Raw genomic sequence first — 15,004 nt, forward strand, 5'->3', positions numbered from 1 at the left:
GTACTAGGTTTGTGGCTAATGATTCCGACGAAAGTTCCTGTGAGGGAGTGTTGTGGCGAGAGAGTAGCTGGTTTGAGAGTTTGATTGGTGTGGTATTTGGTTGGTAGTGGTGTGTTTACTAGTGTGGTTTGTTTGTTCGCAGTTATAACTGTGTTTCACCCCTACACGCACATGCACGTGCAATGATTATTTGTCATACGTTGTATGACCCGCCGCGCACGAAGTGCGCGGCTCCCCCTGTAGCGTCGAAGACGCTACTATAGTGAAGCGACCGTGGGGTTCACCACGTGATACAAATGATTATTGGAAGTCATTTCGATCGAATTATTATTAGGAAAACAACAAACAGGTTTTCAGGAAAATGTTTTTTTTGACATACGTTGCATGCCACTTTTCACTTATCCGATATTTGTGATACGTAACATGTATCAATGTTTTTGAGTTATAAAAGTGCGGATTATCAGGTATTTCATTCATTTATACATAGTCAGTTTAACTAAAGCTGTATAACATTTATAACTCACTATTTTTGAAACTATTTATATTGTCCATTGTTAATGAACTAGCCTGGCGCGCGCTACTTCGTAGCACTTGCCTCGGGTTCACATAGCCATGTGTATACTGCGTGACGCGCTTGTTTCACAAGTTGAATATACTGCAAGCGAGAGGGCTCTGGTTAGAGCAATGCCTCAGCTCGGGCAAAATGCAGCTCAGATAATGAACAATATACCGATATGATACAATCAATAATATAATACGACAACAATACTAAAAAACCGAGTGCCGCATTGACTTTTCCAAATTCGTTTTTACCGAAGGCTCGTTTACCAGTTGTAGCGCGATGCACTACTGGGCCGCGCCGCGCATCCAAGAATGCACTTCCCGCAACCGATCTGCTTATGCAAATCGGCGAGATGCGAAGGATTTACATCGTGAATCAAGGTTACCAGTTATTCACACTGCATGTATAATTTTGCTCTAACCTGTAACCAGAGCCATTTTGCTTGAAGTAGTACGCGTTGATTCACGATGTCAATCCTTCGCATCTCGCCGATCTGCATCTGTGGTTGCGAGAAGCATTATTTGATGCGCGCGCGACCCAGTAGTGTATCGCGCTACAATAGTACGCGCGACCGCCGACACAGGCGCGTCACGCAGTTCGCGTAGATTCGTGGCTATGTGAATGTATAGTCTAATAATATTAATTTGTTTTATTCCCTAGCAAGTATGCTGTAAATCGGAGTGTCACATTTATTATAAAAGAACTGGCCAACCTCTGCATCATATAATAAAATTGATTCAATGATTTAAGATGAACGGTATATTGTAGCTAATCGTTGTTCAAATTCGAATGAATGAATTAATTCATTAATTTTTCCGTTATATTAAACGCAACTAAACAGTTAACCATTGTTAATGATCTGGCCCGGCGCGCGCTACTTCGTAGCACTTGTTCATGTTAACGGGTGATACTCGTAAAATATATGTTCCATATATTACAGGACCGTCGACGAGTCCAACTCGGCGCGCGTCCTGGTAGGTTGTAAACCTACAAAGCACTTGCTGTCGGGCCACATTTCGAGAAGAGAGCGGCGCGCGCTACTTCGAAGAAATTTAGACGAGTAACATCGGTCAACTAAACAGCAAACATGCTTGCTCGCCAGTATCGTTATAGGGGCATGAAGTTGGTTAGGGTTACTTTCACCACGACGACGGCGTCCAGAAATTATCAAATTATGCATTTTCGCCTTACTGGACACATTTTATATTTAGTATTCTATGGTTTTTAGAAATTAGTGTTATCTACAGTACATTTTTTCCCGCATTTATCTACTATGAATATGTTTGTGTCATCTGCAAATGGTATGAACTTGCCTAAATCAGTTGTTCTATATAAGTCGTTAACATATAGTATAAATAGCAGGGGTCCGAGACAAGAGCCTTTGGGAACTCCAAAGAGAACATGCAGCTTGTCAGACTCCTTACCCAGTACAGAAACATATTGATATCTATTAGACAGATAACTAGCAATGAGTCTATTCGCGATTCCACGTATTCTATAGTTGTCTAGCTTACTACGTAGTTTTTAATGTGAGATCGTGTTAAATGCTTTAGGTAGGTAAATAAATATTCCAAGCACATGCAATTTTTTGTTAAGACAGGGTTCTATGTAATTCACTGAGAGGTTGAGGGCATGGCTTGTAGAATGATTTTTTCTAAATCTATGGCTATACTGGTTCTCGTAAATAATTTTCTGGGACTAAAAGAAGCTATACAGTCTGTTGTAAATAATTTTCTAGAATATCTTACCAAAAACAGCTAAGGTTGATACTGGCCTACAGTTTTCCAGCAATTCCTCATTATCCTTCTCATTGATTGAAATAAATTTTCGTGCACATATACAGAATGAATGGTTAATAATTTAATATATATGTAGACCAAGCTCTGTGCACGGGATGCTTCCTGGAAGAATCCAGTTCTTTTAGCGGGGCACCCTATCTAAAGCCAAATTGAGATATAATAATCATATTCCTAGAGAAATAATCAGAAATCGAATACCAATCAAATAATATGATATATAATATGAGTAGTAACCATATTTACTATGCAAAATGCCCCAACCACATAGTGTAAATTTATATAGAATTCAAATTCCATATCATCATTAAACCTCAATACCTAGTCAATATAATAGCCCAAGCAAAATTAAATAACTTCTTATATACCTTACTGTCATACTACAAATTAATTAAACATTTGAAATCTGTTGACCAGAGAATAAATTTCTAAGCCTAATGCAAGTGAAATAATTTAGATGCAATAATGAATGCCTAATGTGAGTATCATTTGTCAATGTCCTTGTAAAAAAGTCTGTACAAGAGATATGAGTAACTAATATAGAAGAAAAAACAGGAAGTTGTCGTCTGTTGTAAAATAAATAAAATATCTAGAATATAAATTAGAATATAAAATAACATTCAGTCAATGTGTCGTCAATAAACTGTACAATTATCAAATGTTAAAACTAGGTGATACAGTCACCAAAAAAAAAATACTAAGTATGATAAGTTAATAAATTAAATGTGGTCTATAAAACTACCACTAAGTATAATAGGTCAATAAATTAATATTGGTTTATAAAACTACCACTGTGGGAACCCCTTCTCCAGTTAAAACATGTCAGTCATGTGCAAAATCAATCAGAATGGTAAGGTGGTAAAAAAGGGAATATCTTTTCGATACATCAATTATATATGCCTCAGATTTAAAAGAATTAGAAGTTACTTAGTTATCGGCGACTATGATTGCAGTGTAAAATTTGTCATATGAATTGTCGACGGTATAATTAGGGTCTGTTGTTATAGATGATAGTAGCTGTTTCTTATACGAATCACTAAAGCTTTTAACATCGGGCAGATTTCGTAGATCTGTTGGAACATTATTCCAACATTTTGCCCCCAAGTATTGAAAGTTTTTATGTGATGTTGATCTATTGACATAAAGGTTGCAGCTTTCGCCGCTCCTACTACCTCCTGATATGTAACTAAATTTGTTCATAAAGTTTGTAGGACAATTGTCATGGATGATTCTAAACATATAATTTGACAGATGGAGTTGTCGTCTAAGATGGAGTGGTAACCATTTCATGTCTCTATAAACATTAAGGCTGCTCTCTGTTTTTGGAACGTTGAGAGCTATTTTGGCTACCTTTTTGTACAGAGTGTCAAGTTCAGCAAGTTTTGTCTTGCCAGCTCTACAATAGATCGTGTCTAAATAATCGAATTGTGGCAACATGAGTGCATTGGCAAACATTTTCCTATATTTAATGGGTAGCAGTGCTTTACTTCTATACATGGCACCAATTCTCTTCATGACCTTCCTAATAATATAATCTACATGGCTTTTGAAGTTTAATTTACTATCTCATAGATCGGTCTGATTCTCCCAGTCTTTAAATCATCTGGGAATACTCCATTCCTCATGCATTCAATGTATAATACAGATAGTATAGGACAGATTACTCTAGACGATTCTTTAACTACATGTATTGGGATGTCAGATGACTTCCCTTGCATCCAATTACACATGTAATTAACTTCCAAGTAATTTAGCTCTTACTGTATGCTCTAGTTTTCAATTTTAAAAACCAAACTCTTCTATGCAAACTCATAATTGTTAAACTAAAAAGCCACGCCCTGAACCAGTGTTGCAGGGCAACAATTGTGTTTTCTTTATTTAATATGTTGATTGTGGGTATAAAATAAAATCTTTCTTTTATTATATAAGATTGAAAACACTTTATAGTCATGTTAAATTGTCAATTGTGTAAAAACATCATAATAACCAGAAATTATTTTCTAATTCAACATTTAATACTCAGGCTAGTTTGAGACCATCATGCCATCCAGAGTTCATGGACTACCAAAAAAAGAGATCGAAGTTGAGTTCATGCTACCTCAAGACAGATCAGTATTTATGAAAGCTTCTGTTAACAGTCAAGTAAAAGAGATTAAAAACAAGTTATGGCATTACCTGGTCTCCCAAGGACTTGAACTCAGTGGAGCTCCGTGTGACTATGTTTTTAGTTACAGTCATGAATTGAATGTTTATGAGATAATAGATGAATCTGTCCTGCTATGTTCTTTAGATATTTACCAATATTGGATGGAGGATTCAACATTTATGAAATGGCTTGAATTACGCCCAAGAAACAGAATTTTATGCCGCCATGATAAAGATATGATAAGCATGGTTCAAGCTTTGACTGGCATCACTCCCTCTGAGCTTGGCATTGAGGGGAATGTTGAGATTGAGTGTGCCAGAAAGAATTTCACGATGGTCGTCAAAATGTAGAGAAGGTCAGAAATAACTATGACTACTATTATGGACCAAGAATAACCCCTTCCCCACTTCCAGTTCACCTGCAGAAAAGATGCCGTGAACAAATGTTGTTTATTCAGTTTTTCTTTCCAACTGGGAGTACAAAGTCTCAATTAAGCGAACTGTTTGACAAGAGTGCTGATTTTGTTAGGGATGAAATGTTTCCTAAAGATCCGGTGAAGCGAACACTATATGGGCTTACTGAGGACGCCAAAGCAACAGATTATGTTCTGAAAGTTGCAGGTATCAGTGATTACATCACAGGTGATACACCTTTTGTAGATTTTGTTCATGTTCGGGAATGCCTTATCAGAAAAGAACATGTTGACCTGTGGTATGTTGGGAAACCATGTATTCCTGGTGATGAAGAACCCAAGTTAAATACACCATTATTGGATCCTGCCGAGAGATACTCTCTTCTTCAATCTGACCTTACAATAAACGGGAAATTGCATACTAACATAGCTGCTTTGAGCTTGTGGGAGATCAACCAGAAGCTAAGAATAAGAATTTTTGGCTGTGAAAATGTCGCAGATATTGAAGAGGGGTTGTCTTATGTGTACGTTCAGTGTACCTTGTACCATGGCACAACCCCACTTTCAGCTCCGGGATGCACAAAACAAGTTGCATATTCCGCATCTCCTACATGGTATCAATGGTTAACCTATGACATAGCTCTACGTAATGTCCCACAAGATGCACGAATTCATATTCAGGTAAAAGCCATCACAAAGGGGCAGCGCAAAAAGTCAGTGACGGAGGAGAATAAACCAAAATCCTCTAAAAAGAATCTCCAACCCATCAAGTCGGACACATTAAAGGGAGAAAATTCGACCTCTGTCGGTGAAGATATTTGTATTGCATGGATAAACCTTTCTCTTATAGATTTTAGATCATGTTTAAAGACAGGAAAAATGACTTTGAGTTGCTGGGACATAGATGAAGATATTGAAGATGGAACAATGGCTCTCCCAGATAGCGTTGTGAGTCAAAACCCAGTCCCATCAAGTGTGCTTCTTAAGATCGAGCTGGATGAGTTCATGTTTCCTGTTGTTGTGCCATCCTACCCTCCGCCCCTTGCAGATCTTGATCAGGGTCCCATTCCAAGTCCTTCTGAACAGAGTAGACTTGAGGCTCTCATGTATAATGTTGATGCCCTCACTGGACTAAATGAGAAGGAAAAAGAAATGATATGGAAGTACCGCAGGTTTCTCAAAAACTATGACCAAGCCCTTCCTAAACTTCTACAGAGTGTGGACTGGTGTCACCAAGAAAACGTAGAGGAAATTGTCCAAATGTTGGATGTTTGGGCCCCTCCAAGAATGGAGGTTATTCTTGAGTTGCTATCTTGCAGAACTCCATGTCGTCCAATCCGAAACTATGCTGTATCATGTCTTGAGAAACTCGATATTCATTTAGTGAGTACCTACCTTCTGCAACTAGTTGAAGCTCTCAAATACGAAACGTATCACGACTCTCCCTTAGCTCGGTTCCTTCTGAAGAGAGCTCTTGAAAATCGCGAATTTGGCCATTACTTCTTCTGGCACCTCAGGAGCACCATTGAGAGACTAGAGCACCGGGTGAGAATAGGTTTGGTTTTGGAGGCCTTTATCAGGGGCTGTGGAGATGAACAAAGAGTTAGGCTTCTGTCTCAAGTGAGAGCTTGTACAATCTTAAGGGGTATCGCTCAGAATCTCAAATCAGAGAAGTACCAAAATGATGCACAACGTAAAGCATACCTTTTAGAGGCCCTCCACACCTCAGATCTTCCGGAAAGTTTTTCTCCCGTTTTCAATCCTTATATCATGCTAGGAAAGATAATTCCCAGAGAGTGCACCTTTTTTGATTCAAAGAAGAAACCTTTATTATTGGCATTCGAAAACGGTGACAGCAGTAACTCTGAAAAGAAGATTATGAGAGTTATATTCAAACACGGAGATGATATTACTCAGGACATGGTTACAATACAAATGCTGAAGCTCATGGAATCAATGTGGCAGCAAAGTGCACTTGACCTCTACATGATGCCTTATGGGTGTATCAGGACTGGTAAAAACTGTGGGATGATTGAGTTTGTGGATGCAATGACACTAGCTGATATTATGCTGGAGCATGGTGGAGTTACAGGTGTGTTTAGGGCTGATCTGCTGAAAGAATGGCTGAGTCAGCAGAACACCTACAAAGTTGATTTAGACAGAGCTTTACAGTTATTCACCATGACCTGTGCAGGGTACTGTGTTGCTACTTATGTCTTGGGAATTGGAGACAGGCATAGCAGCAACATCATGGTGAAGCGTAATGGTGCTTACTTTCACATCGACTTTGGGCACTTTCTTGGGAATGTTAAGTATTTTGAAGTGTTGGGCCTCAACATAAAGCGAGAAAGGGTTCCTTTTGTTTTTACATCTACATTGGCATTTGTAATGGGTGGCAGAGATGGGGAACTTTTCAAACAGTTTGAGAGTGTTGCGTGTAGAGCATTCTCAGTCCTCCGCAAGCATTCCCATCTACTTGTCAACACACTGTCACTACTACTGAAAGCAGGGATGCCAGAACTTCAAACAACTAAAGACATTGAGTATCTACATTCCACTTTGTTGCTGCATAAGAGTGAATCTCAGGCAGCCAACCACTTTCAGTCATTAATAAACGACACGCTGAAAGACAAATCTACTGCACTCAATTTCCTGGCTCACACTTTGAAACATCTGTAGCTTGCTTTATTGACAATTTTGTGTGCTTTGGGTCGCTTGAGTAAAAATTGCTCCATCTTTATAAAGTTAATTTCAATGGGATGGAACTGTAAATAGGAAATTATTTGTATGATACGTTTAGTTTTTGTTTTGATAACAGGAATCTATTTGATGATTAAAAAATACCGTACTGATTACTGAACAATTTATTATTTGATTTAATCTCGAGTTGAGATAAGTTGTTTATAAGGTTTTACCAAGTATTCAGCCATCTTTCAAATTTTGTAGTTTTATTAATAAGGGCTGCCATTTCTAATTCTCTCTTTGTTACTGCTGGGCATGCACAAATTTACTACAAAAACGATAGATCTGTTTGTACGGTGGTTGAACTAGATGTTCTTAATTGTTGATGACTTTGATATAGTTGCATTGAATTTTCTTGAATTCTGAGACGAAAGGGATGGAAATATTATCATTTTTGTTTAATAATTTTCTAACTTGCTGTTTTTAATCTTTGACTCATCACTGTTTATATCCTTGAACTTAGTTGCAGAATGAATGACGACCGTAGAATTTATAAATTTGCCGAATATTTACATATATCAGTTATAAACCACGTCTTGCCAAATAACGGGTAAATCAAGCTTATAACTCCCCAATTAATTAAATTAATTAATTAATTAAATTAATTATTCTATTTAAAAAGGGACGTTTGGTGAAGTAACGTTTGGTCAGGAGAGCATTTTGACGAAATTATTGCTGAATCTAACTGAAAATGGCAGATGAAGTTAAGCCAGAAGTTGTTGAAGCTTCACCTAAGCCTGAAGTTGTGGAATCTTCAACTAAGCCTGAAGTTGTGGAATCTTCAACTACAACTACAACCAGTACTACGGTTAGATTCACGTGTCCTCACATTATTTTTGAAACCTTTTTGTGCTATGTGTGATATTATTGATGCTGCATCACGATCTAAAGCAATCAAATAAAACCAATAATCACATCCCGGTCCCGCTATACTGTATAATAGACATTATTCATTCGTTTTATTTCAGAAAGTGACCAGAAGGATCAGGCGTACATCGCGTTCCCGATCACCATCACCAAGTCGCGGACGTAGCAGTAGAAGTCGTTCCCCGAGCAGGCGCAAAGCCCTCAACCGGTCACCATCCCCCCACAGATACAACACCCGAATTAACAGTCAGGTTTCGGCAGAAGAACAAACTGAGACCACGCCCACTTCAGGTTTGAAATGTTTTAAACTTGAACTTCTCTTCGCACCTTATTCCATGGATTGTTTGATTAATTTAGCTTTTAAATTAGATTAAACTTAAACCATTTTATATAATTATATAATTAAATATATGCTTAAATAATGTTAATAATATGCTTACGAGATTTATCTGACTGTTCTGAATTTCAGGATGTTCTCTGACAAGCTCTCTGAGCTGTGTCTCCTCCGCAGTATCCCACATAATCAGAAAATATAAATCTATTACTGTTGACCTGATAAAGTGCTCACTCTACATAACCCTGGCTTACATTGCGCTTACCATGTGCTCGTTTGGAAAATGCGATATTCGGTACCCAACTGTGAGTATTGTAAATCAGAGATCTCATTTTACACAAGACTATACTTCCGATAATTTCTATTCAACGTAATGTAATAATATATATATTTTGGTCAGGTCTTCAGGACAACATAAAGTTTAGGATAATGCTATAATAATGCAGCTAATGCTTACTGCTGCATTGGCTGCACAAGTACATACTATGACTTATGATATTGATTTTAAATTAACTCCTATATGATTTCAGGTACCGAGTCTGAGCGTAATTTACAACGAGAAAATATTTCTGGAATGTCTGGCAGGTTTCGTAGTCTGTGTCCTTGCTTTCTCCGTCACTCTGGGCCAGGTATTATTTACACCTAAAAACATACACATTCGTTCTGTCCCAAACATGGATATATATTGCTTTTTGCATGTAATTTCTACACTAAAGTCTTTTTACATGGTGATATAGGCGGGGGCCGGGGGGGGGGGTGGGGGGGTTTGGGATGTGAGTATGATCAAAGCCTGATTATGTTTGTGAACTGCACCTTTTCGGTTCATAATATGCTCTTTGTCCATAACACAGTATTGTTGATCATGTTGATAAGTATTCGTTAATATTAGAAAATTTTAGTAAATATAAGTAAGCGTTAGTTAATTTTAGCACTTGAATGTGTATTTTAAGTACAGTGCAACTGTACTCAATATGTGTGTGTGAGTGTTTGTGTTAGTGTTTTGTTTTTGGGGTGGGGTTTGGGGTTGGTGGGGTTGTTTTTACATTATTTCACAAAAAATTTATTTTCATTCATTTTTTTTCATCACACTTAAACCTCCCAACACACTAAACATTTTAACTTTTAAAATCAGCAACAAGCCTCATCATCAACTTTAAAACGAAAAAAATAACAACACAACAACCCCAAACACTAACAACACTAAAAACAATGTTTGACAATACCCCTGAACTGAAACCAAAACCAAAATTTCCATCATGTTCCCCCAAAAAGAAAAGCTCCACAGGGGAAACATCTTTTATTCCCCACATTGGGGAACAAAAAACCTTAATTAGCCTTTTTACCCAACGACACTGTTCCCGTATCTCTACACTGTAAACACATTAAAACCCAACTCAAAACTGAACACTGTATAATCATATCTAATGTACACTACTTTTTTGAATTAACACGATCCCTTCAGGGGGCTTGTTAAATAATATTTATTTTTTAAATTAATTTATTAATTTTAACTTTTTTTAATTTCATTTTTTTTCTCCCATTCCCTGGGGAAATATTAAAAGGGGGTTAAATTTTAGACGGGGAAAATCAATGCCCGGGAAAATAAATGGGGGAAAACATTTCCAAAACCCATCAACATCAAAATGTTTTACTTTTATTTACCTTATTGGGGAAACATATAGGGGGGTTTTTTAAAAAGGGGGAAAATTAAATTTTCCCGGGGAAAAATATGGGGGAATTTTCCAAAATCCACCACTTTATCCCACCCATAATTTTTCCCGAAAAGGTATTTTTAATGTTAGACTAAACAAGTTCTTTTGACAAAATTTACGTGAACATTTTAAATTCTTTTATGAAAGCGGGAAAAGGGGGGCCCCCCCTTTATGAAACCTACAAAAAAATTGCGCGTTTTAAACGGGGGTCCAACCCCCCGGGGAAACGCCCCCCCTTATCTCGTAACAGTTTTTACACCCCCCAACATTCCCTTGATACTACATGACCCCCCAATTAAATTTAAAATATATTAATAAAATTTATATAATTCCTCATAATTTTCCTTTTCCCTTTTTTTTCCCACTCCCTCCACAAGATTTTTAAAACCCAAAATGTGTAACCTTAAATGTTTGCGGGGGGCCCTCCCAAAACAGGGTTAAAACAATAACCCCACACAAAGGGGTTGGGGGGGAGACTAATCATTGGGGGGCCGGGGGTTAAACTGGTGTACGTAACATTGGGTAAACTGTGAGGGGGCCACTAATTCTGACAGTGTATAATGTGGTTCGGGGGGTAAAAATTTTGGGTTTTGGCACTGACGGGGAAAACCCAATTCTCCCCTACTCCCCCAAAAAGGGGTTTTCACTGTTGATTCCCGGGGGGGTCCAAAAATTAGCTTCCCCCAATAAAATTTCCACTTTAAATTTTTTCCCTTTCACAGCACACCACACTTCCCAAAGGGACATAATTTAAAACCTCCCGGGCCTGCGTTTTTTTTCCCTTGGCTGTTTGATCACGGAAGGGGGGGGGGGTTTTGGGGGGGGGGGGGGGGGGGGGGTCCCTTAAATTGGGGACTGTTACGGGGGGGAAATTTTTTCAGGTTGCAGTGGGGGTCCGTTTGAAAATTATTTTAAAAGGTAAACCTCCCTCTTTCCCAAAACCCACAATAAGGGAAATTAAGTTTATTGTGTAAACGACCAATACCTATGCATATTTTTTTTTTAAACACAAACGGCCCGGGCCTTTACAAAACCCCTTTAAACCCGACAAAGGTCAGCACCCCCCCCCACTTTCCCCCCCCAACCAACTACCTACGGGCATTCAGTCCCGTGGCCCTACAAAAACCAAAGGGGAAACCAAATTTGTTAAACTAAAACTTCTAACCTTATGCAATCTGAAATTTCCCCCCTTCCCTTTTTTTGGGTTGCTACCCGAAAATTACTTCAGTGAAAAATTTGTTTTATATATATATTGGGTTGTGTGGGGTTTACGGGTGTGTGTAATTGTTTTTGTTTTTATAAATTAAAGGAAACTTTTTTCCCGTGTTGTGAAACAAAAAACTTTAATAGAAATGACCTTAAAACCGTGAAATATACTCATTTAATATATTTACTTTTTTCCCTTACATCCCATAATTACGGTCAAAATTTAAATTAGACATAAAATAAGTAAGCACTTATTCCCAGGGAACTCCATAAAAATTTAAAAAAAGCTGACACACAAAATTTTTAACAAGTGCTCTTCAAAGTTTTTCGTTTAAAAACAATCAGAACAAAGGGGAAACAACTTTGAAATAAGGTGAATTGAACGGGTTTCGTTATTTTTGTTGACATGAAAAGGGGTTTTTTGTATGGGTACTACTTTTAAATGGTTAACGGGGCCGATTTTTTGGGTGTGGTTTTTTAAAACAAAAGTTAAACAAGTATTAAATGATACCAAAAAATTCGGTCGGGGGGGGATTTCGAGTGTTAAAGCTTTTTTCTGCCCAAAGTTTAAAATGGCCAAAATTTTGTTTTTCCCACATCTGTTTTTTTTTAATTTGGGGTTATTTTGCAACTTGAAAATCGGGGGGGGGGGGGGGGGACTCACTCTCCATCACCTTCCTCACCCAATTAAAGGGGAAATGCAAAAAGAATTTTTGGGATTTTTAAAAAATATTTTGCTCCCAATTTTTCAAAATTTTAATCCTACTTAAAATGGGGGTAAAAAAGGCAGTTTTTTTAAAAATTTTTGGGGGCAGTTTGGGTCTAGGGTTCCAAAAAAAAATTTAAAAAAGGGGATAGAAAAACCTTTGCCCTTTTTATATTAATCAATAGTATTACAAGTGTTTTCCTCCTTGAAAAGAGGAAAAAAGTCCAAATTCTTTTGATCTAAATTGAAAAAAGGAAAATCCCCCGGGCCTTGTAATTAGAACTGTTTTGCTCCTTTTTTCTTAGAAATACCGCACCAATTCCATTTTCCTAAGAAAAAAAAAGGGGGTTTAAAGAGAAAGTCAAAAAATTTACCCCTAAAAAAAACCCCGGGACTTTTTTTAAATTGAATTTTAAGGGGGGAAAATTTGGGGGCCACCCAAAATTCCCACATTCTTTTTTTTCCCCTTTTTAATTTTTTGAATATAATAAAATACAAGGTTTTGAAGATTTCCCAAAGTCAAAGATTAAGTGGCCCCAATAATAATAGGGGGAAAAAAATTTTTATTGGTTTAAGAATTACTGTGATAAATTCTAAAGCAACAAGAATAGTCTAAACCGGGTCCGTACTTTTGTCCGTACTTATGTACTATTACTTATTGCACTATTACAAACAGGGCCGACCTTTCACCTTCCCCACTCATTTGAAATGTAACATGATTTGATAGAGGATTTTCCTCAATTTGCTTTAATATTTGATTGCAATCTTGATATCAACGTGTAAATTGTAGGCTCTGGTGTGGAATTTGGGACTGCCGTGAGGCAACGTGGGGAGGATACACACTTTCTAAACTGGTGGGATTTTAAGCCAATGAAACCGCTTATTCGCATGATGTGTTTGAAGTGAGCTGCAAGATTCTGTTGTTTGCCATGTCTACTCCAACCGAAAGTTCGGTCGGGACTATTTTAATTTCCTGCAAATCATGGATGATCGTGTCATAATGCAATCTAAAGAATCTAGCACAAGGCCAAGAAACTGACCCAAAACCTGTGTTTATAGAATGTACATCGTTAGTATGTAAGTGAAATCAAATCTCGTTGTGTTATCATGACGTCACTGTAGGACCGAGCTTTGAGCCAACTTGGGTTTCCGTATTTATTGTTGTGTAGGGATTTATGATCGTGTAAGATATGACAATAACTATAACATTGTAGATAAGGTCATGAATCATCAGGTGGATCGTTGGTATACCGTTAAATCGATTTAACACCGCAATTCCAGTCGCAAGCCTGAGACCACTACTAGCATTGTCACAACATCTACAAAGCTGCCATATAGCCTGACTGACAATTTTCTCGACTGACTGACAATGTTTCTTCTTTTGACTTTTCCCCATTTAGAATACAAAGATTAGTACATTTTAGCTTATGATTAATATTATATTTTTACCTAAAGTTTACCTAGATTCATTATTTTTTCTAGACACTTCTTGTAGAATAACATTCATCATATCTTTACTTAACTCACTATCAAAATTGAAATGTTACATCGTTGCCAGAGATAGCATTGAAATTGACTTGCCCGCCAGTGTCATTTTTGCCGCGCAATTTTATTGCCGAACTGTAACACGCATTTCATTAAAGTGTGATGTGTTTCGCGCAGTCAAGTTTTTGAAAATTTTATTTGAGCGCGCAATTAAGCTAAGCAGCCAAGTTTTTAGTTGAGTACATACACAGTCCGTCCATGGTCAAGCAACTCACAACTGGCAATAATATCGAAGCTAAATCGTAGATCGTTTTGACTGTCTCTTGTCAACCTGTTAACTGTAACATTTGGTTTCTCCCTCACATAGAACAGACAATTTGTGTCACCTGTTTCCTGTAGGCTGTAGCGCTGCAATTTCTGTAAGTTTCCAATTACTCTAAACATCGGAAGATAGTTTTCTGATTTCTTCCTTTTTCAGTCGATTTTATCATTTGAAGGCGCTCCCTGACTAACACTTTTAGTTACCGAACGTCAGAGGAGAAGGTAAAGTGTTGTTAGACGTTAGTGCTCTGGAGAGGTACCAACGTATCGTACTTGATTAAGAGCGAATGTGGACTATCTGACTGATTATGCACTGATGCGTGTAAAAACAAAGAGAGTTTATAGTTAAATTAATTCATGTTACTCGTGAGAGAAAAAATATATTTTAGCAGGAAGTGGTTTCGATCCACCGACCTCTGGGTTATGGGCCCAGCACGCTTCCACTGCGCCACCCTGCTAGATGTCAGAGCATTGATTCAAGTCTTCATATACGCGCACAAATTTTAGTATTGTCATCCGATTGAGAATAATTCTCGATTTTTTTGTAAATTTTCATTTTCATGTATCACACCTAAACTATTTCAGGTCCGGCAGCGCTGTTTATCACTCTTTTACTCAATTTCGGAGTTTATAAGTACGACCCGTCACTTCTGGACACGTCTGGAAAAGAACTGCAGTTGTTCTTCAGTACCTTACTTCTTATTCTCGTCACGGC

General features: G+C 37.6%; 2 protein-coding genes and 1 non-coding gene across 3 annotated transcripts; 2 read left to right on the forward strand and 1 right to left on the reverse strand.

The window, feature by feature from the left end:
* The first annotated feature begins 1,962 nt into the window (after positions 1 to 1,962).
* LOC134817772 (phosphatidylinositol 4,5-bisphosphate 3-kinase catalytic subunit gamma isoform-like) lies at positions 1,963 to 8,089 on the forward strand. Its single transcript, XM_063827095.1, has 2 exons — positions 1,963 to 1,989; positions 4,382 to 8,089. The coding sequence occupies exon 2, from the start codon at positions 4,947 to 4,949 to the stop codon at positions 7,593 to 7,595; it is 2,649 nt and encodes an 882-aa protein (XP_063683165.1). The 5' UTR covers positions 1,963 to 1,989; positions 4,382 to 4,946; the 3' UTR covers positions 7,596 to 8,089.
* Positions 8,090 to 8,284: 195 nt separating this feature from the next.
* LOC134818766 (uncharacterized) lies at positions 8,285 to 12,050 on the forward strand. The gene is made up of 5 exons (XM_063828411.1): positions 8,285 to 8,466; positions 8,627 to 8,816; positions 8,995 to 9,164; positions 9,390 to 9,488; positions 12,039 to 12,050. The coding sequence occupies exons 1-5, from the start codon at positions 8,350 to 8,352 to the stop codon at positions 12,048 to 12,050; spliced, it is 588 nt and encodes a 195-aa protein (XP_063684481.1). The 5' UTR covers positions 8,285 to 8,349.
* Positions 12,051 to 14,675: 2,625 nt separating this feature from the next.
* On the reverse strand, positions 14,676 to 14,747 carry Trnam-cau (transfer RNA methionine (anticodon CAU)). Its single transcript has one exon. It is a non-coding gene; the product is annotated as a tRNA-Met (tRNA).
* Positions 14,748 to 15,004: the final 257 nt, after the last annotated feature.

This window comes from Bolinopsis microptera, chromosome 7 (genome assembly GCF_026151205.1).
Source record: "Bolinopsis microptera isolate Bmic1 chromosome 7, MBARI_Bmic_1.0, whole genome shotgun sequence".
In the NCBI taxonomy this organism is placed as follows: domain Eukaryota; kingdom Metazoa; phylum Ctenophora; class Tentaculata; order Lobata; family Bolinopsidae; genus Bolinopsis; species Bolinopsis microptera.